The sequence below is a fragment of the Amborella trichopoda genome, chromosome 5 (genome assembly GCF_054954075.1).
Source record: "Amborella trichopoda isolate Santa Cruz 75 chromosome 5, AtrichopodaSantaCruz75HAP2 v2.0, whole genome shotgun sequence".
In the NCBI taxonomy this organism is placed as follows: Eukaryota; Viridiplantae; Streptophyta; class Magnoliopsida; order Amborellales; family Amborellaceae; genus Amborella; species Amborella trichopoda.
The window spans coordinates 16,785,290-16,813,283 of NC_142340.1; the positions used below are offsets into that span (position 1 = coordinate 16,785,290).

Consider the following 27,994-nt stretch of genomic DNA (forward strand, 5'->3'; position numbering starts at 1 on the left):
AACCAACTTGTGCATTGTGACTCAAACCATCCCAAGCATTGTGACTCAAGCCATCCCAACTATCGACTCAAATCTGACGGCTGAGAGCGAGAGTCATATATATTTTATATGTGGATGGAGTAACATGTAAAGCTTTCCCATTAATTAAAGTACATGCTTTTGCTTGGTTGATAATGTCCTGCATTCAGGCACTACACTCGGCCACCAAAGGGAGAATCTGGTGCATCCAAACTTGTGACCACTTATTAAAACGTATCTGCTCTCTCATGGCTACAGCCACTTCCAATAAGTTGGAACCAAACTGCAGGTCAACTAGAGACAGGTACTGAAGGAATGGGCTGTACAATATTTTCCAAAATTTTGCACAATGTATAGTATTTCACCACGTCAAATTATTTCTCCATGTCAAGATCTTTGACCTACATACGTGCTTGGGCATCTGACCATTTCAGGCCTATATAAGCTCTTTATTTGAAACTTTGTTTCAATCTTTAAAGTACGAGGCTTATCAATCCCAAGAAAATACACACACACACACATATATTTATATATATATATGCACAAGCGAATTGTCTTTCTAAAACTTTTTACCGCTGGGGAGTTTCCTTTTGAAGTGCTGTAGTGCCAACAAAATATATAACTCCAATGGGTATCTTAAAAGACAATAAAGAAATCAAGTTCCACCAATTGTATCCTTTTTAACTTTCTATCCTTTTTACCGGAGGACTTCAAGCTCTCGAGGATTCAGTGTGCAATGATAATTCTCAAGTTCAAATTTATGACCATTTGCATGGAATGCATACACTATTTGCTTTAGCAAATGGAGATCGTTGTCGTAAGCAAGATTATTCTCCACATTCCACATCTTTAGAGAAAAAATCAATGCAAAAACCACAGCAAACCTCCAGTGACATGAACACATTTTGGTCTAAAGAACGTTGCATACGCCACAAAATGATGGATTAATATCAGATGCCTAGAAAACACCACCAAGCACAATTTGAAAGAAAAAGGTATACGGAATTGTACAACAACCCAAGCGTTTTAAATGGTCGGGATAGACTTGGCTCGAATGTACTGCTTAAGGATGGCCTTCTCTTCATCAATACGCTTCTTCTCTTGTGGATCCTTGGACTTCAACTTTCTCTTCTCTTCCAAAATCCACTTAAAAAGCTCACGCTGCTGATCTTCAGGAATCGGCTCATGCACTGTTGGTGGAGCTTGGAGGGGTGTTTGCACCTTCTCAGGCACTGCAACAGGCTTAGTTACAACTGGTGCAGTAACCTCATCCACAACTTCACCACGATCAGTTTCTGGAGTTCTCTTCTTTGTTCTCATAAAGAGGTAAGCTACAATACATTGTTTTCCAATCAGTACACAACAGAAATGGTCTGAAAAATAAAGATTTTGGTATGTGAAGTAATTAGGCATCGTGTATGAATCCATCGACTCAGGAATAGACGACCATCATGCTGAACAGGGGTCCACGGTCACAAATTAGGGATTCATGTTTCCTTTTTCATTTGGTTTTCAGCTCCTGTCTTTGTTCATTTATTAAGTGAACACATCAGGATAAATTGGAAATTGCTCATACAAGTGCAAAAGAAAAACCAACTGTTCATGCCTCTCAAGGATCTGCGAATGTTTTAAAGCCACACATTTATACCTTATTTGATGGTTCTCACTCACCATGCATTCATACTTCACCTCCTTGGAACATTAGTTTTATCGATTCAAAAAAAGGTATGAAGGCATCCTTTCATATCCGCTGTCATCAAGGTATGGAGTATGGTTTTCCTGCTTCACTGACTGATTCAATTTATTCCTCTTGTGTGATTTGCAGCTATTATTCGAACATGGTATCTTCAGAAAATAAAGACAGACCATCAGCAAGAACTGCTGTTAGGTGCGAGACATTAAACGCTGTTTGCAATCCTTTACATGGAAGATTACCTACAACGCAAGGGAGCACGCAGGACTGCCATCATTAAATTTTACAAACCCGTCAATTTTATACTAGTTAACAATTGATTGAAAAGGCATAAATTTTACTTCAGCTGAAACACCAGCGCCTCAACAAATGCATAAGATAAACACCATGTAATACATGCAGGAGACTTCAGTATACACAGCAATTGGATCATACTCCAATAGTATTCCTAGTCTCCTGCCTTGGAGACAAGCAGCAAACTAAATTGGGGTAATAATATAAACTTCAATCCAACATTATCAAATATATATATATATATATATATATATATATATATATATATATATAAACTTCAATCCAATGTTTCAAACTCTCAGCGAAGTGCTTAGTGCATAAGGGAACAACATTAAAAATCAGTGTCCAAATCTAATCTCACCTACCAAAAGATGAAAGAAGAATTGGCACCAAGGGAGGGGCCTCCATGAACTTCTAGTTCAGAGGAAAAGCAGATAATAATGGTTACCCGACATCTCTGCCACACCCACAGGTTCTTGAAATTTGAAATGCCTCCAAAGGAAATATAGGCCAGACATACTGATCATAATGGAGCCCACAGAAAGAAAAACAAAATACAACATACGATGAAAAGGAACTTCCAACAAATGATCAGCAGGGTAGATTCTAGAATCCTACATAAGATACTCGGCAACTATCGTATGGATCTGATAGATATTATTCATACATAAGAGATGCAGATGATGGTAATAGTCTCGAATCTACATGCAGAAGATCAAAAGTCAGATCCTTCTGAAAGATAATGAGAAGTCAGCTTGCCAATGTAGTAAAGATACTAACGTGACACCAAAAATGATGGCAAGGATATCCAATAGGCAGCACCAGAGAATTTATCTGACAAGATTGCTCATTTCTAGGCAAATAACCCCTACTGGAATATTAACTGGAAAGACACTGAATGTGTGGCAGTGAGAACAGTCATTTATGGTGAAGTAGCATAGGAATGACTATAGTAAAAACTTAAAGTGACAAGCTCAGGTCCTCCAAATTAGTAAAAACTTAATTTCGGTGAGCTGCCAAATCAAGTCAAATTAGGACTCAGTATAAGTCTGATCTTGCAATGGTATTAAAAATCTTAAAAAATACAAAAAATATTGATAAATATCTTAAGTTATGTTAATGCTGTATAAGGAAAACCTAAGATAATAGAGAGAAAAATGACACACTTGGCGTAAGACAGCTAACATTTGGTTAGAAAGCGAGGGGGTCCATTAGAGAAGGCAGAGATAGATAGAATAGACCGAGAGATAAGGTGAGACCCCTAGATTTCTTCAGTCCCGACAAGGATGATATCTGATAGCTCACAAATTATAGTTAATGCAACCATATTCCCCATGAATAGCAATAAAATAAAAAAATTTGGTGAGTCTTTGCCTCTTGCAGGTTATTGCAACAATTCATTATGAAATTTCAATATAAAAATTAGGAAAATTATCTAAAAAATCCCTTTTTTCAGGTTATTACAAAAAAAACCCAAAGCTTTCAAAACCTCACTCATACCCATTTTCTTCACTGTTTGGGAGTTTGTGACCAAAATACCCACCAAACCCCCTCTTCCACAAAGTTTGGAAGCCGCCGTTTCCATGGGTTACCATGGAATTGACAGCCTCCAAAAAACGATGTCAATGATGTTGTCTTTTAAGGCCGCTGGAAGCAGCGGTTTCCAAATAGCACTTCCATTCCCGCATAACAAAAGCACGAAATGCTACAATTCATGGAAACTGCTGCTTCTCCATGAAACAATTTCACCCTCATGTCTCCAATAAATCTAGGAAAGCCAAGAAACTCAACTCCGAAAAGAGTACTATGAAATTTTAGATGGAAGATCAATAAAAGTTATAAATTTCATTTCAAGTTGTAGGAAGGTGCATCATCCAAAGAAGGAAGAAGGATTAGAGACACGATGAGTAAAAGACAATGCCATGGTTGCAATAAAACCAGTTCAGAAAGCCACCACCACAGGATTCCTTACGGTAAAAGGAAAATCAACAGTAAGATCTTAAGGATGACCTTTTAGGGAGGCAAGAAGTGGAAGTAATGAGTAATGCATATAGAAAATGATACATTAAGGGAATCGAGCACCTTCTTAATGGTTAAGAGTCTAAACAACTGCAGCACAAGAGCCCAGATTTAATTCTTAACACTGAACTACCTAAGAAAAATCATCCACAAAGGAACCTAAGACACATTTGAGGAGCAAGAAATCATATAGTTCATGAAAACATAAATGGATGACTTCAAAAATTTGATTTGACATCAACGATTACAGTTGTCAACTTCAATTAAGCAGCAGAACTGCAGATCTAATAATCAGAAGCCCTCTAAGAAGAAGACAAGTGGACGCAAAACAACTGAGCCCCAAAAGAAGTGCTTGAAAACATGTGCAATCTAATGTTCCCTAGGAGCCATCAACTAAAGAAACTACTATGATCTTAAACTCTAGAAAATATGCACAACAGAATCTACGCTATTTGTGACACCAGTCCATAATTAGAGATCTTAGTTTTATTACTAAGCGACAGAAACCTACACTGCAGGAATAGAGCTTTCAAAACTTCAGCAGTCCTGGACCAGGGCCACGAAGAGCGTTTCTTGAGAAGTTATAACCTAAGATACTATCTATGTCCATCTAGGGAGAGAGACGCCACAAATGAGGAAGTAAAAGCATTACTAGGAGGGATTGACATTGTAAAGATAGGCTTTTCATGAATCTATATGGCTTAGGATGATCCCTGAATGTCATGAAAATTAGGACCATGGATACAATTCTATGCTTAAATTATCTTTACCAGACAAGATAATCATATTGAAATTGGAAACTTCTGAACATAAAATAAGGTAAAAATAACATGCGAGTGTGTCCATGAAATGGACTGCCTGCATTTGTTGTCAAGAGCATACTCATTTTGGATCATTCTCCTGAGAGCGGTTTCTTTTTTTCCTTTCTTTTTTTTTTTTTTCCAAATCACTAGCATGAATGTATACTTAGGGGTCTGATCATCTACAGCATTGACCTAGAACAACACTGGCCCTAAAAGACATGGATACAAGTAGTGAAAAAAGATATAGTGACTTATGGTCTGAGTGATGGTGGATCCCTTGATAGGGCAGAATGGCAAAACAAAACTCATGAAGCCAACCCCAAATAGTGAGGATAAGGCTTGATGATGATGATGAATCACTGGGATAAGAAGAAAATGTGTGCAGAGAATTAGGGGTCCAACAAACTCCCCTAGCTTAAATTATCTTTTAAAATATGTCTAGAACATGTAAAAGGACATCAGAAATATTATATTAATAGCCCATTAATCTAACAAAGAAATATGACATATCCATATCCAGGATACTTCATAAAAAATTTTATACAGTATATTAAATGACTTTGTGTACATTATATATGTAGTTACTGAAGATATCTTTTGATACAAAGATACTGAACATAGTTTTTGAGGGAAACAGAAATTGAAGATATTAGAAATCGAATATATAAGGGTTATGCTAAAATACACCACACTAATGGTGAACCTAGAATTTAGTAACTATGAAATTATTTACCATAAAATACCCTTACATAGAAAAAATTGACTTTTTATCATAAATATTTCATATACTTTGGAAAGGCCATTGTGGTCTCTTTAAAATCCATCCAAAACTCAATTTCAAATTCAAAAAGATTCTTTTGACTTTTTGAATGATGATTAGACTTTAAAGGCAAGTTAAAATTACCAATATGCCCTTCTCAAAATTTTCAAGTAAGTCATTGTTAATATACTTTATTATATTTGTACGGTATTTGATGTCAAAAATTTTGGAGCACTAAATTCTAAGTATATATATATATATATATATATATATATATATATATAGGAAGATGCTAGGGTGAGCCCCCTAGCTCATAGAATAGCATAAGCTCAATGGCACAGATTGAATATGGGCCGATCTGACGGTCAAGACTATATATCGGTAATATAATTTTAATATTTTATATATAAATCCAAATAGCATGAAATTTGGAGCATAAACCCTTCTCATCAAGGCACACCTAATAAAAATATTAAAAACATTATTCACATAAAATAAATCGACCAAAATACCCCCCGAAAATTTTCAGGGCTATTTTGATCAATTTAATTTATGCGAATTATTTTTTTGATATTTTTATGGATTCTACTATTCTTGAAGAAAAGACACTCCAAATTTCAAGTAATTTGGATTTGTAGAAAAAAATTAAAATTCAATTACAAAATACAATTGTAATCATTAGATCAGTCCAGATTCAATTTGGGCCGTTGGGCTTACACTGTTCCATGAGCCTATGGGCTCACAGGAGCTTTTTCCATATATATTTAACGTCACCGTGTCTATATAATATAATGAAACCACACTTGTAAAAAGTCATGTTTATGGCATATATTTGACCACAAATTTTGTACACACTCTCTTCATCCTAATAATCCATATCAGGAAAAATAAATTTCAATTTGCATCCTAAATATGGTCAAAAGGAGTTCCCTCCAACAGTGAATCTAGACTATTCATTTGATGAATTTTAAGATTTAGGTCTTTACAAATTCAAAATTAATATTTTCTTTTTTAACATTGTTAATCAAATGATAAGAAAATTATCTAAAAATTTTTTAAAAGGAAAAAAATCCCTATAGGGCAGTTAAGGGAACCTTGTAAGTAGGGTGACGATCCCGCTCTGAAGAAGATTGCAGAAGAAGATTTCCAAGCACCCGAGGTGAGTTGGGGAGATCTAGAAGGGAGGTACTAGGGGGAGGCTGAGAGCTGGTACTTTTGGCAAAGCACGACATTCCAGAGATGGTCCCAAGAGAATGTAAGTCTCCACCACCACTTTCCTAGAAGGGTTAGATTGTGTTTGTAAGATTGCGGATCACAGACCCCCTACAGATTTGAGTTGACACACTGATTTCCACAAAATAAGCTGGAATTTATTGGAGGCAAGATCCCCCGACCAAAGGAAGTTACGCATGAGGCCCTCCAAGTGATGAACAATAGACATCGGCATTAGGAAGATGGACATCTGGAAAATTGGAACACTCAAGAGGGTCCATGTAATAAGGGTGGGTTCTGCCTGCTGGAGAGAGGAATCTACCTTTCCAGGTAGAGTGTATATTTTAAAATTGAAGTGAAATAAATAGCCGTAACATGCTTTTTAAAGATCGTTTCATTATCTTACTATAGAACCATTGCATGAAATCACTCCCCCATATAAATATACACACACACAAATGGAAGTATTTTATAGAATGTGTATATATGATTTCTCTTAAACTTAACAATATGTAGATAATAAACCATATGATATGATGCATTTAAGATATTATATGAATAGAACATCAACGTAACAAGATATGCAAGACATCTGATATTTGCAAACATTATGACATTATCAATAACAAAATTGTGCATGGATTATGAAATCTCTAAAATTAAAGAGAAGTACAAAGTATATAAATGAAATCCAAAATATAATATGGATATTTTATAATATATATCTATATATAAAATGACATATCCAAAACATAATATGAATAATTTACAATATACATAAAGTACATCTCAAAAGATCTATCAAAAATACTGCATGGATAGGGTATTAATGCCATGAAGAAATATGCAATATCTTCACCCAGAATACTACATACAATAATTTATACACTGTATTATCAAGGTTATGTCTGCGTATAGCATATAGACAGGCATCACAGATAGTCTACAGGCCTCTATGTGGAATAATAGATACCTGTATCTGAACATCTCAGGGGGGCACCATTATATGGATACTACAAGGAATATTAGCATGACTTGGGAAAATTAGCTGCAAGTTTGGTATTAGAGAATCAAGCAGAAACATTTGGGTAATAGACAGCTTTGTCATGTTCCTAAGCAAGCTAATATCATAGTGGATAGTTCGGCAACCAGGGAATAGGTTTGGATAGCTTGGAAGTGCAGGATTTCCAAACCCCTCAATTTGAATAGCAAGATTTTGATGGGTCCCTCATTCCTTCGTTTCTTGTATTTTTTTCCTTGGGTGTTAATAAAATCTATATCACTTGTCAACAAGTCTGTATTAGATGCAGAAGACTGTTCCTTAATGCAAAGAAGTCATTAATTAGAAATCCATCCCTTCACAAGAAAAACTACGCTTTGCTACACTCGCACTATAATGGATGAACTACTGCAAAGGAAGATGGTGGCCCTAATGTAAAGCCACAACTATGTAAGACTTGTCCTAGGTATCCTTTTGTAGACTTTAAAACCATTTCACTGTTTGAAAAGTAATGACCCACAAGAAATATTAAATAAACTAAGCAAACATGGGGAAAGGAAGCATCTAGGGAGACCAGCAATGGATTATATCATTCTGGCACAACATGGGAGATCTAGCTGCGACTCAAAAAAAAACATAAACCCAAAATCTCACAAACTCAAACCCATGAGGATAAAAACAGTGAAGGATGTTGGGCATTGCTACTGTTCATGTTACTATTCACATTACTGTTCTTTCTTTCATAGCCTCATATTCAAGCTACAAAAGTCTTGATTAAACCTTAGATCTTGTTTGAAATCTATAATACTATTCTTCATAACCTACTTCTTCTCTTAACAAAAAAAAAAAAATTCCCTAGACAATGTTCTCCTGTTAGTTCTTGAAATCTAGTACAAAACCCTAACTGCTTTTCTCTATTGTGCTCATCAAAACTTAACTGTTGGTTTATTTCCCTTCTTTCTTCTTCCTTGAAATATGTTGCTTTTCTGCTCTTTCTTATTCTACTGACAATGGCCTTATCGTCTTCTTCTACCTTTATTGGTCTTCCTAATCCTCAATAAATACCTGTTAAACTCAACGTCTCAAACTAGTTTAATTGGAGAGATTTAGTTCTAATTTATATAAGAGACCAGCTGTTATTGGGGCACATTGATGGTTCATCAAAGTCTCTAGTTCAGTCTCTTACAAAAGAAGAGATTTGTGAAGATGGAACAACTAAGTAAGTTGTTCAATCCCACCCTGTTTATGATATCTAAGTACACAAAACTCATCGGTTGCAGTTGTTCCACCCTTTTACAGGAACTTATTCCTCAAATAATTAATTTACCAACTGTGCAGCAGTATGGGAGACTCTTCATGAGTTATGTTCCAAAAAGCAGAAGCCTTAATTATGCATCTTCGATGTGAGCTTCATAATTGTAAAAGAAATAATATGTCAGCCCCGGAATTCTATAACAAGAAAAAATCCTATATGATCAGCTAGCTATGGTGCAAGATCCTCTAAGTGAAATGGGAAAAGTCCATTACGTTTTGAGAGGTTTAGGGGGTGATTATAGAGTGTTTGTTTCCACTGTGAGGATGAAGACTCCATTTTGGTATTTCCCTCGTTTAGTGAATTGCGACCATTATTGTTGCATCATGAAGCATTAGTCAATCTCAAACCCGCATTGGACAAATCTTCTCCTACCGATTCTCATCATGTTTTATTGTCAAACAGTAATTCAAATATTAATACAGGCTGGAATTAAAATCGTGGTGGAAGAGATAGAGGATACAGTGGTAGAGAAAGCGGAGGTCGAGGTGGAAGAACTAATTTTCATCCTAATCACGGTCATGGTTTGCTATCCATTAAAATATTTCCTTGGAGTAGAAGCCAACTAAGAGAGGAATTTTTATTTCTCAAAGGAAGTATGGGCCAGCTTAGGTATAAGCCATCAGATACGCCTATAGAACAAAACCACAAACTCGATGACAGAAGCAATTAAGCACATAAAGATGTAGGTACATTCCAAAGGTTAGTGGATAGATTGATATACCTCTCTCACATGTCCTGATATTGGATATGTTGAGTATCATTAATCAATTCATGCATACTCCTAGAACTCATCTCGAAGCTGCTTACAGAATTCTAAGATATTTAAAATCATCACCAAGCAGAGGACTACTATTTGCTAATCATGGACACTGGGAAGTTGAAGCTTATAGGGACACAGATTGGGCTGGTCGTAGTATTAAGGAGTGGAGATCAACATCAGGTCATTGTACACTTGTTGAAGGTAACCTTGCGACTTGGAGTAAAAACCAATCAGTTGTAGCCCGTTCAAGTGCTGAAGCAAAGTATTGATCTATGGTCATGCAGCATGTCAGTTGTTGTGTTTAGAAATTCTATTATGAGAGCTTAGTTTTCCAGTGAAGGGACCTATGTTCTTATATTAAGATAACAAGCGAGCCATTAGTATGACTCATCAAACCATGCATATAGAGGTAGACTTTATTAGAGAAACAGTTGCAACTAGAGAAATTTGATATTGTTGGAATTATGCCTTTTCAAGGCATTAAATTCCAACATTTTCAATAGCTCTCGACTTCAGTGGGAGTAAAAGAGCGACATGACTCTAGGATCTAGGCACACTGGGACCAAAAGTCATGGAACCCCGATTGAGTCATGAAGAGGATTTATACACATGGGAGGTACCGAGAGGGTTACCTCTTGTCTGGGTTGGTTATTACGTTTGTGCCTCATGACTGAGTGATGAGCCATGGCGATACGATTTATGTGTGTATGTGATTATGTGATATAAGCTCAACAAAAAAATAGCGATGTACAAGAAGGTTAGGACCAATAGAGGGCATTGGCCTAAATCTCTGACTCTTAGAACCTTCTCGTAACATGTGCATAAACAATAGCAATGCATGAGAAGCCACTCTTCCAAGGATCCACTGGTAAGAGGTATGCATATGTGCCAAGAGAGGAACCCTCACAATAGGTGTGTGCATGTCCTCTATAGGGTGGTGCACTTGAAATCCACTTATATTTGAGAATTTAGGGTCATTCATTGGTGTGACTTTGATAGGCTAAGATTATGAGCTTCTGATTATACACTGTGGGTCATGAGTCTGTTGGGTCATACCGAGAATGTAGCTAGGGATTCTGGGTCTAACCGAGAGGAGTATTCTGATTCATAATTCAACTCCAAGGATACTAATTTCTCTTGTAATTGTTTTTAAACAATGTCAAAAAGATTTATTTTGATGGAAAATCATTTAAATGAATTTTGTAGATTTTTCGAAATTTTTGCAGATTTTTTGAGCAAGAAAATGCATTTTCTATAATTTTTTAGGAGAAATGATAAATGAGAACAGTCCCCCGGGACCCACACGAGACACCCAAATAGCCAATGGGTGTCCACATGGTGGCCTAGAGAGTGCCACATCACCCCACATGGAGGATGACGTGGGGGTGATGTCAACCCCCTAGGGAACCCCATGTCCTTTTGTAAAATGTTAGTTTAAGTGAGGGGCATTGAATTTTGGAATTTTATGATATATTATGATATTGTAAAAATGATTTTAGCATATGTTTAAATCTTAAAGCAACGGGTTTGTGCGCATGTGTGAAGATTTCTAGGAAGGGTATTGGGCTTGTAATTACAAACCTAACCCCAAGGGAATATAGTAAATGTGCACTTAACCATCTAACTTATGTGGCATGATTTCATTATTCCCACATGCTCTTATAAAATGGAGGGAACTTATGAGATTTGCTTTTTGCTGGAATTTTGTCAAATTATCATAAAGGTATACCCTCCATCTTGGTTTTGGTTTAATTAAATGTAAAGAGCGTAGGTATTTTAATAACAAGGGAAATTGCAATGAATTAAAGGAGGATAAAGGTATTTAAATCCATACCACACATCTTAATAGCATAATGGTGGATGGTGGGCTAGGATCAAGCCTTTCTCCATAGCCATTGGATGAAAATATGGAAGGCCAGGATTCATCAATCTAGTATGAGCCATGAGTTCTACAGTACTCAGGCGAGTTGCTACACTACTCGTCCGAGTACTGTAGCAACCAGTTTAAAAGGAGAGCAGAAAATTGTCCCCCCTATTCTTCATTTTGTAGATTCTCAAGCCCAAAGATTGCAATTCGCATCCAAATTTGGTCTAAATACTCATTTTTGCCAGATTTACCCACTACATAGATAAAACTTGCAACCAAAACAAAATTTACTCAAATTCGACAGATTTGAGAGATCCAGTGCCTCATCTTTCTATGGATTGCTTCTTTCACTCCTTTCTCCGTCAAAGTGCCTATGTACAATTTGGGAGACCTGATTAAAGTGATACAAGGACTACTTTAAAAATTTTCAGTAGTTCCTGCAAAACCAGAAAGAGCACCTTCCATTAAAATCTTGCACCTCCCAGATCATACATGTGCCTCCTTTGAGATTTTACAGAAAGAAACTAGAGTCAAGAAGAAGAAAAATATAAGTTGCCTCAGGAAAACTTGCAGACAATCACCTTCTAAGACTTGGCACACCCTATGAACTTTCCCGCATCAATGGCACACCTTGACAAGGATTAATTCACTTATTCTATCTGTGGTTTAGGTAACTTTAAGAGGTTAGAGCCTTAGAGGTTTCTGGTTGCAGAGTTTCCCTTTCTCTTAGATTTCTCAAAGGAAAAAGAAGACACCAGAAATGACTAGCTCTGGGTATCATGCAATACCCTCTCTTTTCTCACTTGACAGGCCCGCATGTCCCTCTTTCCCCGCCATGTGAACCACTTTTTCTATTTGGAAGGTGGAATATGATGTTGGAGACCCTTTATATAGAGGAATAAGGAGAGTAGAAAACAAGTGAATTAGTTTTCTATTAGAATTGGGAGAACAATGGCATCAGCCATCCATCCTTGCCCAGCCATCATGAATCAAGGATGGATAAAGCACTCTTATCCCTAGGAGGATTCCTAGTTCCAATAATCTTCCAATTCTATTTGGATTCAGTTGGGAAGCCTCGAATAGAAATCCAAATTATATTTAGATTCCAAAAATAATTAAGTTCTAATTTAATTGGGACCCTAATAAATGCCAATATAATTCAATTAGGAATTAAAATTATTTTACAATAAAAAATAAATTATTTAATCACCCTTAACTATTTTAGAAGTAGTTTCACTTAGACGCTTAATTTGGGGTTCACACACGATCAAAGGGGACTCATATCATTCCACACATTTTCTCTCATGGTGGTATGCCACATAGCACCCCAAAACAATTGGGGCCCATATGAACTTATAAATTTAGTGTGTGCCCCCTCCCTGAGTTACAAAACCGTGGGAAATTCATCAACGGGCAAAATAGTGCCCCATCACTCCTCCACATGGTTTTGTAACTAACCAAAATGCCCTCCTAAAGTAACAAGTTAACCAATTCAAAAATAATGTCGTTTCAAAACAAAATTAATTATTCCACAAATAATCTTCTTTCGAAACAAAGATGCCTCCTATAAATTACATGATTAAATAAGGAAAATAAAAACATTTTTTTTCTCCTTGAATAACCCATGAAAAATCATAAAACTTGGGAGATTGTGTTAGCAATGAAACTAAACCTTCTACCAGGCCTTCCATAACTACCCTGTAAGCTCATCTAAAACCCTGACCAAACTTAACAAACCCATGCCCCACATATACTCCTATGCAAGGGTCTCATGATTGGCCTATCGAAGCTGACCAAGACAGAAGCATCATAGTCCTCAAGTAGTCATAAGTTCCAAGTGCACTCCTAAAGGACAAGTTTAGGGCCTCATGAACAAAATAAGAATACTTGTGTAAGGAGTTCCTAGGTTTCCTCCTTGTACAGGGTGATGTAGGACAGAATGCCTTCTATTTTTGGAGTTTTCCTATTAAAATTCAAGGATATATTTTTTGGGTTATTTCTAGGGTTTGAAGTTTTTTATGGATTTTGTAGCTAACCAAAATTACCTCCTAAAGTAACAAGTTAACCAATTCAAAAATAATCCTCGTTTCAAAACAAAATTAATTATTCCATAAATAATCTTCTTTTGAAACAAAGATGCATCCTATAAACTACATGATTAAATAGGGAGAATAAAAAACGATTTTCATTCTCCTTGAATAACCCTTGAAAAATCATAGAACTTGGGAAATTGTGCTAGCAATGGAACTAAACCTTCTACCAAGCACTCCATTACTAACATGTGAGCTCATCTAAAACCTTGGAACTAAACCTTCTACCAAGCACTCCATAACTACCATGTGAGCTCATCTAAAACCCTGATCAAACCTAACAAACCCATGCCCCACATGTACTCCCATGCAAGGGTCTCATGATTGGCCTATCAAAGCTGACCAAGAGATAGAAGCATCATAGTCCTCAAGTAATCATAAGTTCCAAATGCACTCTCCAAGGACAATTTAGGGTCTAGTGAACAAAATAAGACTACTTGTGCAAGGAGGTCCTAGGTTTCCTCCTTGTATAAGGTGATGCAGGATAGAATGCCTTGTATTTTTGAAGTTTTCCTATTAAAATTCAAGGATATATTTTTTGGGTTATTTTAAGGTTTTTAAATTTCTATAGATTTTGTAACTTACCAAAATTACCTCCTAAAGTAACATCATCGCCAAAGCTTTTTTCCAACTAATTGGGGTTGGCTACACGAATCATGGTCCGTCATTCTGCTCTATTAAGGTTCATTCACTTAGTGAGGCCATAAGTTCCCATATCTTTTCTCGCTACTTCCAACCATGTCCTTTTAGGTCTACCCCTTGCCCTTTTTTAGCCTTCCACTTGAACTAACTCCCACCTCCTAATAGGTGTTGTACTGGGTCTGCGTCACACATGGCCAGCCCACCTAAGTCTACTCTTTCTCAACTTCTCGCTTATTGGTGCCACACCTAAATTTTCCCCAATGTATTCGTTTCAAATTCTATTCCTTTTTGTCTTGCCACTCATCCATCTCAACATCTTCATCTCCACTACACTTATTCTATGGGTATATTATTTTTTGACCGCTTAACATTCTATCCCATAGAGCAAAGCTGGTCTCATACCTGTCCTGTAGAACCTACCTTTCAACTTCATTGGTATGCGGCGATCACATAAAATACTGGTTGCACATCTCAACTTCGCCCACCCAACTCTAATTTTATGTACAACATCTTCCTCAATCTCTCCATTTTCCTAGATGATCAACCAAAGATATCGAAAGTGTGCTCTTTTTGGTATTTTCTAACTGCCAAGCTTAACTACTTTCTCGTCTCAACTCCTATTACTAAACTTGCATTCCATATACTTTGTCTTAGTCCTGCTAATTTCAAAACCTTTAGATTCTAGAGCATCCCTCTAAAATTCTAACTTTGTGTTGACATCATTTCGGGTTTCTTCGATCAAAACTATATCATCTGCAAATAACACGTACCACGGTACCTCATCTTATAGGCGTCTAGTTAAATCATCCATAACTAAAACAAAGAGATATGGGCTCAATGCCGACGTTTGATGTAGACCTATTGTCACTGAAAACCCACTTGTCTCTACACCAGTTGTTTCTACACTCGTTAGCACACCAACGTACATATCTCTCATCAAGTCGATGTAGTGTCTAGAGACTCCTTTTTTTTTCATCACCCACCAAATCCCGAGGTACTCTATCATAAACTTTTTCTAGATTAATATAGACCGTGTGGAGGTCTTTTCCCTTCACCTTAAACTTCTCAATCAGTTACCTAAGTAGGAGAATAGCCTCGGTTGTTGACTTCCCTGACACAAAACCGACTTCATTTTTTCATACACTCGTTTTATGCCTTAGTCATTGTTCAACAATTCTTTCCTAGAGCTTCATAGAGTGGTTCATAAGTTTGATCCCTCGATAGTTCGCACCATTCTATGTCTCATTTGCTCTTATAAATAGGTACCATAGTACTTTTCCTCCATTTGTCTAGCATTTTCTTTGTTCTCAACACCTTGTTGAACAGCTTGGTCAATCAGTCAATGTCAATCTCTTCTATGCACTTCCAAACCTCTATCGGGATACCATCTAGTCTTAAAGACTTTCTTATTTTCATCATTTTCAAAGCTTCTTTCACGTTTGATATCTTAATCTTATGAATGTATCTATGACCTCCACCCTCATTTATGCCAACGGTTCCTTCTACCGCTATGTTCTCATTGTGTTGGTCATTTAATAATTTTTAAAAATAAACTCTCCACCTTTCGTTGACCTTTTCATCTTTCACCAAGACCCTTTGATCCTCACTCTTAACACATTTAATATGGTCTAGACCCTTTGATATACTTTTATAAGTTATTAAAATGTTCATTTTGTTTTTTAAAGTAAGCGTTTGCTATAGCTAGCTCATAGGCCATAGAAAAATCTAGAATAGCCTCCCCCATCTCATTTCTTTCACCAATCTCATATCCCCCATGTACCCTTTCATATCCGCTACAATCGTTCCTTACAATGACCATTTAAGTCCCCTCCTAAAAAGGTCCTCTCTCCTATCTCCAAAGGTAACAAGTTAACAAATTAAAAAATAATCCTTGTTTCAAAACAAAATTAATTATTCCATAAATATTCTTCTTTTGAAACAAAGATGCTTCATACAAATTACATGATTAAATAAGGAGTTCCTAGGCTCCTCCTTGTATAATTTTTTGAATTTTTCCTATTAAAATTCAAGGATATATTTTTTGGGTGTGTTTTAGGGTTTTGAAGTTTTTTTTATTGATTGCACAGTTTTTTATTTTTTAGATTTTCGAAGCTGTTTGGAAAAGTAGTCAAAGTACTTATGGAATTATCTATTTATCAAATAGAAATATCATTATAACTTTTGTTTTTTAATCAGGACTTATATTTCAATTAGAATTAGGATGTCTGGGGCTCTACTTAAGGTCCTTTTATTATAAATAAGGATTGTACGTAGAGTTCTCATAGACATTTGAGTCATTGTCTAGAAAGATTGTTTTGTTGCGAATTCTGCAGAGCAACTGAAGCTACGCTCATCAGCTTTCTTTTAATTTTGAATCAATTCACCAGTTTTTTTTAAAAAAAAAGTTGTTTTTGTAAAGTACAAATTTGCAATATTTGGCATCGAGCATGTTGTCCTTCTCAAAGCACCTGTAGACCTGCTGCAATTTTGCGCAATGGTAGACATGTGATTGTGGCCAAGGTGGTGGAGTTGTACCAACACAGAAAGATTTTGAGAATCTGATAAGGAGAATCGAGGAATTAGCGCTTCAAGGGGAGCAGCCGATCCTCTCTAAACAATGCTCAGTCGTTCAATAGAGGATCTGATTTCAAAAGTAGTGTGATGGGTCAGGTTCAGCGATTTCAATCAACTTCAGCGATTTGACAAATTCGCTGTGTTTGAGGATTGAGACATATTTTCTGATTTTCAGATTGAACCACCCCTTCTTCATTTCATGGGCGATCATATTCTTGATGAAGAACCGCATGAGAAAATTAGATTGGAGGTATGTATTCCAATTTTCAGTTTAAAACGAAAAAGGGAAAAAAAAAAAAAATAAAGATCTTGTGAGTGAGTGAAATTTTAAAGAACCTTTGGAAGGAGTTGATGAAATTGGGACCCTTTCTCTTGGATAGAGTGAGGAGATATTAGTGTTTAAAAAAGATCAGGAAACCATAGATGGTGATATGAACCAGGAAACCTAGACGGCAAGGTGAACCAGAAAACCCTTGGGCCTCTATCTGTTGTGGAGACCACGGATGGAAACCTACAGTTTGATGCAGGCTTGGAGGCTATGGGTAATTTTGACTTTTACACGGAGCAAGACATGAATGATGGCTATTCAAAATATATTAGGATTCCTAAAGTTGCAAAGGTTGAAGGTGGGAAAGAGTTCTTACATGCAAATTCAGAGATAATTGAATTATATCTGAATTTCATATGTTTGTGTCAATTTTTCAACATGCATATCAAGATCATTCCTACTAGACTTGTCCCAAATACCAATCAACTACAGATCCCAGCATCAAGCCTCGATGTGCCATGTGTGGGTTGAATTAGGAGCTGTTTGGAAAAGTACTTAGAGTACTTATGTAATTATTTATTTATCAGGGGTAAAAATGTCATTGCTTTTTTTTTTGGGAAAATATCCTATTATCCCCTATTTTTAACTTCCATATCTCATCAGATCCAAGAATTGAAAATATTACTTGTAAGCAAAAAGACTCCATCTTTTCTATCTTCCAACCCTCTAAACCCTTTTGACCATGCATTATTGACCTCAACAACTTATGAAATGACTCTATCTCTCTCTCTCTAAACTCCATCTCTCTCTCACATCATCGTCTCTCTCTCTCAAAACTCCATCTCTCTCTAAACCTAAACTCCATCTCTCTCTCACATCATCGCCTCTCTCTCTCTCTAAATTCCATCTCTCTCCCTATCCGTCTCTTTCTCTCTCTAAAACTTCATCTCTCTCTAAAACTCTATCTCTCTCTCTCTCTAAAACTTCATCTCTCTCTAAAACTCTATCTCTCTCTCTCTCTAAAACTCCATCTCTCTCTCACACATAAGAAAGTGTGCTCGTGTTCGAGCTCAAGCTAAACCCCTTGGCTGGTAAACTCACTGAGAAGTGAAGAGAGAGAGAGATGGAGTTTGAATAGGGTGTCATTTTAGTGTTTGTTTGGGTCAAAAAATTATGGTCAAAGGGGTCCAGGGGGTTGTAAGATAGAAAAGATAGAGACCTTTTGCTTACAAGTAATATTTTCAATTCTTGGGTCTCATGAGATATGGAAGTTAAAAATAGAGGATAATGAGATATTTTCCCCTTTTTTTTTTCCTTCTTTCCGAGAAATGGTTGATTGTAGTTCTATGGAATAAAGTTTGTGTACAGAATCTCCAATATCGCTACCAACAAAACTGTGTACTCAAACACAAAAAAGATATTCCGTATCAGCAGCGTCCAAGCGGAACAAAGGAAAGGGTGAGATGGGGGAGACAGCGAGGTGAAGGAAGAGGGAGACAGAGAGAGATGCATTAGAAAGAGCAGAGAAGCGTAGGAAGTGAGATGTTTAGAGAGAGGAGAGGAGAAGATAGAATAAAAGGGGAAAGATTAGTGGGTGGAGAGACAAGAGAAAAGGAGAAAAGAGAGGAGACAAGAGAAAGTAAAGACTTTTGAGAGAGTAGAGAGAAAAGCTAAAAGGTGTCTTCAGACCAGTGAGTATGTAGACGTCGAGCCTGCCATTGCTCCCTCCTTGGCTAACATATGAATGGTGGAGTTGCTACCCTTGGGATAAGGTTGAACATGACCTAAGCTACCCTGCAAAGCATGGAAATGTGGTCAAAGAGGTGTGCCAATCCACAAGGAAATTGAGCCCTTTTTGCGGCCCATGAGATGACATGCCTCCACTGTAAGGTGTTCTATGTTGTTGATGGTGCTAAAGGCTGAGATAGCTACATTTTCTGCCTTGTAGAATCCACACGTCCAATGAACCCTAAAAAGGTAGGATCTCAGTATTGTGGTTTGTGTGGCTTCCCCCAAATCCCGAGGGACCAGGGTTTCCAAGGGAGCAGCAGTCAACATTGAGCTTTAGAGTTCCTCATGGTTGGGGGACCGAGAGGCCAGATTTCTAATGGTGAGATACAGGATATGTTCCCAATTAGAGAGGAAAATAGAGGAGCCCAAGTTGCCACACTGCCACAAACTCTTAGACCAGAAGATTGTCACAGTTTGGATGCGCTCGAGAAGGAAGTGTGTGAGCTGTCTAAGTGCTCGGAAAATACATGTGTTTCTTTCACTCCAAAACACCAGTTTGGATGGTCTGTGGAGTCATCCAAAAGAGAAACAAGAATACGAATTTTGTTTTAATTAGGACTTCCATTTCAATTAGAACGAGGACTTCTTGGGTTCCAAGTAAGGTCTTTTATAAAAAATAGGAGTTGTAAGTAGGCTTGCAAGTATAGCCCCCAATAGAGTAGAATGACGGGCAAAGATTCGTATAGCCGACCCCAATTAGTTGGGAAAAGGCTTTGACGATGATGAGGGGTAGCAAATAGGGTTTCCGAAGAGATTTGAGTCATTATTTCGAAATATTGTTTCCTTGAATTCTTGTAAATTCTGGAGAACCATTGAAACAAGGCTTGTCGACTTCCTTTTAATTTCAAATATATTCATCAAATTTCTATTTTTATATATCTTTTGATTTTTTTTTTGGGGTAGAAATTTGCATTACAAGGGAGTCTCTCAGGCACATGCATGTTAATGGTCACATCAATCCAACAAAATCAAATATCCATATCCAAAGTAACTAGCAGCATAAGATGAAGCATTTCATAGCCGAGGATTTCAAGCACTTGTATTCACAAGCCCATACATCCTTCACCACATGAGCCTCGCTCCTTTTCGGGCCACAAACATTGCCTTCCACCTTGGTTATGCCAACCGCAACATGGTAACCATGGACCGTCTTCAGCAATGCGTAACAATGGATAGCCTAGCTTGCAGGTCCACACATCTAGCCTAGGCCTAGTTGCATTGCAAAGACAAGAGTGAAGGAGACTACCATGTTCCAAATAGAGCCCAGCTCCCTACTCATGCCCTGCTCCAGGAACCCAAGTAGAGAAACACTCCCACTTAAACTGAGAGTAATCTATAAATATAAAGGCACACATATAGGGGCAAGAGTGATGGAGGCCACTTTGTCCCAAATGAGCCCAGCTCCCAAATCATCCCCTCCTCTACGTACCCAAGTAGAGAAACACTCCCATTTAAGAGTAATCCATAAAACATAAAAGCATGAAGACACATACATGGGGAACATAAGATAGAGAATTCATCAAAGAACCAAGTGTACAGGCATTTAAAGGCCACAAGCCCCAATAATAATTGAAAATTCCAACCTAGATTTTGCACGATTTGAAAACTTGCGATTTCTTAACAATGGGTGGTGAATCATCAATGAAATTTGATCCCGAAGCCTATTTTTGGGTTCTTCATCCAATCATAGGCTGATTACACACAAAAAGGCACAAATTTTCTGAAATTTGAAGTTCTAATTTTCAAACTCATTATTCATCTAACAATTTTAAGAGCTAAGGTCTGCTAGAGACAAAGTCGAAACCCAAAACTAGTTTGGGGTTTCAACCATCTGAGGAAGTTTTGAGAAGAATTGGAGAATTAATTAGCATTGAGCACGAAGATCTCGAAACTAGGAGTTCTGCTCAAAATGGTTTCTATGTTTCCCTCAGTGACTACAATCCAATATCGTCAAATTGGTACCATATTTCACATTTATATATGTATTTTGTTTTGTATCTTTTTTCTTAATTATTTCCCCTTTCTCTTATTTTTGCTATTTTTCCGAAGTTTCCCAATCTGTTAGGCTTTTTTGAGGCTATTTTCAAACTTGGAACGTACTCCAGTGAGTCAACTTGGACTTACCCAATTAACTCAGCTAAGCGAAGGCAAAGTTCGACAGCTTAGCAGGGTAGTAAAACACTGATAATCACTAAGGAATTGCTAAGATGTAAGAAAGATTTCAATGCAAGATGAACAATAAAGAGAATGAGAAGGGATGAAGCAGAATATCAATAAGGCATCAAATGCTTGCCACTACAATTTGTTAAGGGAGTGTCTCAGCAAAACATAACATGGATCAAACGCATTGAAGCATAAACCACAATGACTCATTGAGAGTTTATAATGACACCTCAAACCAGGCTCCAAGAGATTTCTTTCTTGCTAAAGGAGAAACAGGAACTTGTTTTCACATGCTTTGATCCATTTCAACTTCAACTTTTTTATAAGATTGAATGTAATTTTGGTTACTATAATTGTGCTACAAAATTAATCATGGATACCTCCACCAGCACATCCCTAAAAGAAGATTAATGAAGTGGAATCCTACCTTGCACAGACGGTAATGTTATCTATTATATATCATGCCACCAAACAAGTTAAATTCTGTAGCTCCCAATAGGAGCCAGACAAGATGCAACGCAACCCCAACATGACATTCACCATGCATACTTAACGAATTAACTAGAAAAGATAGACCACCACTGTGATTTCTATTGATTATTTCATGCCAAAAGAGACGATTACACCTTGTAACTTCAGCTTGTGTGTCGAGCATGAGTAGTTTGATGCCTTGAAACCTTCTAAACATCACTTCTCAGAAAAAACAAAAAGAAAAACAAAGGGGAAAGGGGGGGAGGGAGGGGATGGGTAGGGGGGAAGTAGTAGAATTCCGGTAAATGTGGAAACTAATTTCAACAAGTGTAGAATCAAGATTCATTACGGAATCGAGAATTAGTAAATATTATAAATAAGATTCTATGAGTGTTCGAGTCAAGATTCCCAAAATAAGGAATTGAGATTCTAGACTTCACGAAAACGGATTTCGCGAAGACTCCTAGTCGGAATCACCGAATCAAGGTTCCGAATCGGAATCGCAACCTTCGATGAGAGATTTGGGTAACGATGATTTACAGTATGCTCCCATGAGCAATCCAAACTTTCTTTCAGTATTTGTTAGCGTCTTGAGAAAATAGGCAAAAACATTGCCTCCCCTATGACTTATTGTGCACAAGTTCCCTTTTAGAAGAGTATATGCTTTAGAAGATGCGCCCTCTAGCTATCTTCTAGGAGATGGTGAGAGCAGGGCACTCCAAGGAACGCCAAAAAGAATGGGTAAATATACGATTTTCCATGAATAATCTCCAAAAGAGCTCAATAATACCATCCAAAAGCAAGGTTCTTGCAACAAAACGTTGAATTTCAAGGGCATCAACACAAGTTTGGTTAGCAAGAGACTCATGCAGATAACCCATCTTGTATGCACTCATCAAGAAAGACTCCTCGGGCAATAGGGAGGACTTGGTTTATTTTAAAAAAAAAAAGTGGAGAAGAATGGCCCAAGTAAAAAATTAAACCTGGAGAATAAAAACATCAAGCCTTTGCTTTCTTTCTCGAAAAAGTTGAGCCATTGCTTCCAATATGTAAGACGATGCAGAGAAAATCACCTCCAAGAACTGTCCCAAAAAAAAAAAGATGGAGAACAAAGACATCTAATGACCCTTTGCTTCCAATATGTAAGATGAGACAGAGTGAACCACATACAACAAATGTCAAGGGAAAAAACAAAAGGGTACAATGACATCTAATGAGCTTTGTTTTCAGTATGTTGGATGAAGTAGAGTAAACCACATGAAAGAACCATAAAAGTTAATTTTAGTGACAGTTGTTTTAAAACACAAACTTGCTAAGGGTAGGAAGCCTTTTCAAGACACTTAAAGCCCTTTATTTTTGGGTTTAGGAGACTTTCATGCATGCATCTTTATGATCAGAAAAGCAACATCTCCCTTGGTAAGGTCTTGGATCTTCTCCAAGCATTGTTCCAGTTTCCTCTATTTAGGAGGCGACTCACTAAGATTTATCCATTTTATGCACCATTAGTTCATGAATACATAATATGAGGTCACTGAGATAAAAGAATAAGTTGGACGATTCATGTTCATATGGAGGCAATGCATATATTTGACTATCTAGCTAGATAGGAACTGGTTGACCAAGAGCTGATAAAGGAAAACTCCATCCCACTCCATTTGTTGTCGGGCTATTGTACATGGTTCATTATTGCTCTTGATTGCATTTCATGTATATTTCAAATGTTATAAGATGTGCATACCTCCAATGAATGGATTTATGAAAAGTATGTAGATCATGTAAGGAATGTTATGTAAAACCATTAGAAAGGAAGAACAAGTGCAATTAATGTGATGTAAAGCCTTTAGCTAAGAAGAACAAGTACAATTTTTTCTTCTCATGCAGAAGTTCCCGTAGAATTTTATGGGGATCTTCACTGTTTATTTGTTCAATTGTTCTTAATTTCTGATTTTACATAATGCAAATAAAAATTTGAGCCCAATTGTAAATGCTCCATAGATATCGGTCATGGCACATAATTTTTAAGCCCTCAGACTATATGAGAAGAATGAAAGTACGTTATGCAGACATGCAAGAGAAGAATTCTAAGAAATTGACCACCGTAGTATTCACAAACATGGTGATAATCAAAATAACACTTTGAGTAATTGGTAGGGCACTTGATATTATGTAAAAGAACCTCTGCCCCATCTACCTCAGCACTTCATTGATCTCATGGAATCGTGACATGACCACAATAAAGTACAGTGCAACATCAATATGCAGGCCCTATTTCAAAACATCCAACCAATTTCAAAACAAAGCGAAAAAAACTTAAATCATTCTCCATAAATTGTCTACACATTTAGACAACAAAGAAAAAAAGGCCTATGCACACAGGAATTAAGCCAAAGCTCTTTAGCAAGAAGTGCATAAAAATAAAAAACTGAAGACAATGCCTACTCTTAATAGATCTCAACAAAAAAGAGGCATTCCATAACATTATACTTCTGTCATGTCAAGGAATAAGTATAGTGAGAAACCACTATTGAATGAATTATGCAGGTTCAGTTATCTGTAACAACAATGATTGTTACAAACGCCCATGCACCAAAACAAATACAGGCAAAGGCCCATGAATAGAGGCATTCCATTTATTGTACTTAATCAAATTGAGAAATTAGTATAGTCAAAAACCACAATTGCCAGTGAATTATGAAAAAAAACAATGATTATTGTAAACACCACCGCAGAAACAAGTCTTCAATGATCTCCAAAACTTCAACATTGATCGAAGTCCCAATACAACACACATGCAAGCAAGCACGAACGCACACACTAGGGTTAGAATAGCAAGCAAAACTTACGAAAATACTCACCTGAATACATATCAAGAGAGGGCATGATCACTGAAAAAAGATGAGAGAAATGAGAACTGACCTCCAAGAGCCAGATTAACGGTGAGGAGGACAGGCCAGACAAACTTGTAACGGCGAGCAAAGGATTGCTTTGAAGGATCCATTACACGAGGAGGAGGAGGAGGAGGAGGAGGAGGAGGGGGACGAATGGTTTCTTCAGGCATGGGTGGCTTCAGTTGACCTGCACATAATGGAACCAAAATCAAATTTGACTGCATCAAGCAAGAACATGAGAGAAAGAGAAAGAGACAGACCTCCCCAAGCAAGAGAAAGAGAGAGAAGTACTTTTCTTTGGCTTGTGGTCGTAGAGCGTTGGAGGATCAGTCATGGGTATTATTGGGGGATTCGCTCTTCACATTTCCAGTGTTTTGCTTGCCGGGAACAAAGACCTTGCAGGAGGAATATTTCTCAGTATTTTCTCAAATCAATGAGTATTAGATTTTAAGAGATTGAGTATTGCGAAGTTGCCATCCGCCAATAAGAGGGGTATGGGATTGTATACGGTAAGACCATCTATCTTTACGAAAGTGGTCACAACTCAACTAATCCTAAACATCAAGTCCATTCTTAAATTTGACAACTTTAACTATGTCACTCTATTCGAATAAATTCTCGATGAACTTTGAGCCTGTTCGATCATACACATTCAGATGTTTCGATTTCGAATTGATCGGTCAGAAATGACTGTGACCTCCTTGTACAAAAGATAAAAGAAAAGATTTAAAAGAGGTTGCAACTTAAAAATACATAATTAAGTTGGACCTCAAAACCCATCATGAAAGGTTGTTTTGATGTTGAAAAAGCCTCTAATTCATCATCTCTATATCAAGATGTATGAATATAGTAAAAAGAAATATTTTGAGTCTTAAAACTAGTACATCTTGCAACACATTATATAGAACATCGATTTTCAAGATTTTCATGTCTTTATAGATTTACTTGATTTGAACTATTTTTGGGTGTTTTAAACTTTATAGTTAGAGACTCTCAAGCCATCCTAAAAAAAATTTATACCAAAGTACATCTCATGATAAAATTTGGAGGTGTGTCTTACTTTGATTGTTTAAGATTGCAACATTATACAAACCACATCCTAAGATAAATTGTCTTCTTGTATATATTTCTTAGAGTTATAGCACATTTCTCAACTAGAACATGTGGAATACTTTGAGTTAGGAAGTTTTGGGTTTTCTGAAAACGGGAAGAGTCGTTGAACCTAAGGGCCTGAAAATCAAAAGTCTATGGGATGTGGAATTTCTAAATTTTTGAGTTCTTCACCTTAGTTGGAGGCAATAAAATGTCAGGGTTCGCCCAACAACATGATTTGGGCAAAGGATGATCGATCCTAAGCTCCCTCAGCAGGCAAAGAATCACCTTAAATGCTCCTCAAGGAGAAGCTGTCATAGAAGGTATTCCTTTAGCAAAACAATAATCCTAGAGATTCTCATCACCCTCCTGAACAAGGGCATGGTGAAGCTGCCTGTGCCAAAGAGACCCAAGGAAATCAGAAAAGATGATGAGCCTAACTATTATGTACAACATAATATTGGGTCACACAGTTAAAGATTGCTTGACCATAAAGGGCATCATTAAAATTTTGATAAAGAATGGGTAATTGCAGTTAGGACCAACTTCCTTAACAAATTTGAGTGACCAATGTTGGGAATCAACCATCATGAATGATGAATCCTAAGTTTCTCAGCCACATGATGGTAAACTAGCTACCTCATGTCTTGGTTATATGACATTCAACTGCACCATGTCTCCTCAGTCTCATGCTCACAAACCATGACACAAGTTGCCCCCCAAGGAAGGGCATCCCTATTGAGTCCCAACTAATGGCCCGTACTTTGGGGCCATCAACCATAAGTGCCTTCCACTACAGGCAACTCTCCCCTAATGTTTCTACAACTTCATTCAATTCTAATGGCACACAATCGACATTCCCCTAGTGGATTGTACCTTTGAATGGTATGCATTGCAGCATTATGTGATCTACCTCTTTTTTGTCCTCATCACAAGATCTCAAACTATATGGTACATCATGCCCTTATTGGAATTATGTCACTTCAAGGTCTTAAAATTCCAATATCGTAATGATTCTTGACTTCAGTGCGAGTAAAAGAGTGATACTCTAGGATTTTGGTGCATTGGAACCAAGAGTCATTGAACCCTAAGACAGTCATATGAGGAAGATTTGTCTACATGGAAGGTATCGAGAGGGTTAAGGGTTTACCTCTTAGTCAGGGCTAGTTATTGTTTTGAGCCTCATGACTGTAGGATGGGCCATAACGATGTGATTTGTGTGATTGATGATATGAACTCAATGATAAAATAGCCACGTATGGGAAGATTAGGGGCAAACATAAGGCATTGACCTAAATCCTAACTCTTGTAACCTTCTTAACAATCGCAATGCATGGGAAGCTACTTTTCTAAGGATCCCCTGGTATGATGCATTCTCATGTGCTAAGAGAGGAACCCCCGCAACATGTGTATACTCATCCTTTGGGGGTTGCACCTAAAATCCACTAGTACTTAGAGATTTAGGGTCACTCATTAATTTAGCTATATCACGAGTCCCTGATTAGATATTGTGGGTCATGTGTTTGTTTGGTTATATCGAGGTGGCTTTGGATTCCTTATCTAGTCGAGTGAGGTGCTCTGATTCTTAATTTAACTAAAAAATATCATAATTTCTCTTGAAAATATTTTAAAATTGTGTTCGAATATTTTATATTGATGAAAAAGTAATTAAAATATTTTTTTTGGATTTTGGGATTTTTTTTATTGTTTTAGCAAAAGAATGAATTTTTCAAAATTGTTTTCAATAAATGATAAATAAAGACCCACACAAGACACCCAAATGGTCAATGGGTGTTCACGTGGAGCAATGGAGGGTCCCATGACAGCCCCTTGTGGAGGTGACATGGGGGTGACATCAACCCCTATGGGAATTCCTTGTCCTTTACATGTTTGTTGATTTAAGTAAATGGGCATTTAAATATATTTTTTTATGATATTTTGATAAAGTGGAAAATTAATTTGAGTACATGTTAAATGTGAAAAGCAAGTGGTTTGCGTACATGTGTTAGCCTTTTAGAAGGAGCATAGAGTTTGATATTTCAACTTAAACACAAAGGGTATGTAGTAATTTTACACTTAACCATAGCTTATGTGACATGATTTGATTAACCCCATATGCTCTTATAAAATGAAAAAAGTTTCAAATTTGATTTTTTCTAGAATATTTGTTACATTACTACAATGGTATGCTGTCACACCCCAAGAATTTACAATACTGTTATTCCTGAGATGTGACAGACAAAACATATATACATCTATTGATAGGACAAATTT

At 36.9% G+C, this 27,994-nt stretch overlaps 1 protein-coding gene across 4 annotated transcripts; it reads right to left on the minus strand.

Moving 5' to 3' along the window:
- Window positions 1-750: 750 nt before the first annotated feature.
- LOC18448168 (WAS/WASL-interacting family protein) lies at window positions 751-25,187 on the minus strand. 4 transcript variants are annotated; one of them, XM_006858246.4, is made up of 3 exons: window positions 24,920-25,187; window positions 24,657-24,815; window positions 751-1,349 (listed from the first exon to the last, which is right to left on the minus strand). In XM_006858246.4, the coding sequence occupies exons 1-3, from the start codon at window positions 24,960-24,962 to the stop codon at window positions 1,045-1,047; spliced, it is 507 nt and encodes a 168-aa protein (XP_006858308.1). In that variant the 5' UTR covers window positions 24,963-25,187; the 3' UTR covers window positions 751-1,044. The 4 variants fall into 4 exon arrangements, with proteins under 4 accessions (XP_006858308.1, XP_011628515.1, XP_088723705.1 ...); XM_011630213.3 differs by having other exon boundaries at window positions 24,889-25,103; XM_088867580.1 differs by lacking the exon at window positions 751-1,349 and adding an exon at window positions 1,690-1,953.
- Window positions 25,188-27,994: the final 2,807 nt, after the last annotated feature.

Coding starts and splice junctions, on each gene's coding strand:
- LOC18448168 (XM_006858246.4), bottom strand. CDS start 24,962: ATGACTGATCCTCCAACGCTCTACGACCACAAGCCAAAGAAAA. Junction 24,816..24,919: donor CGACCACAAGCCAAAGAAAA/GTACTTCTCTCT, acceptor CATTATGTGCAG/GTCAACTGAAGCCACCCATG. Junction 1,350..24,656: donor CGTTAATCTGGCTCTTGGAG/GTCAGTTCTCAT, acceptor AATGTATTGTAG/CTTACCTCTTTATGAGAACA.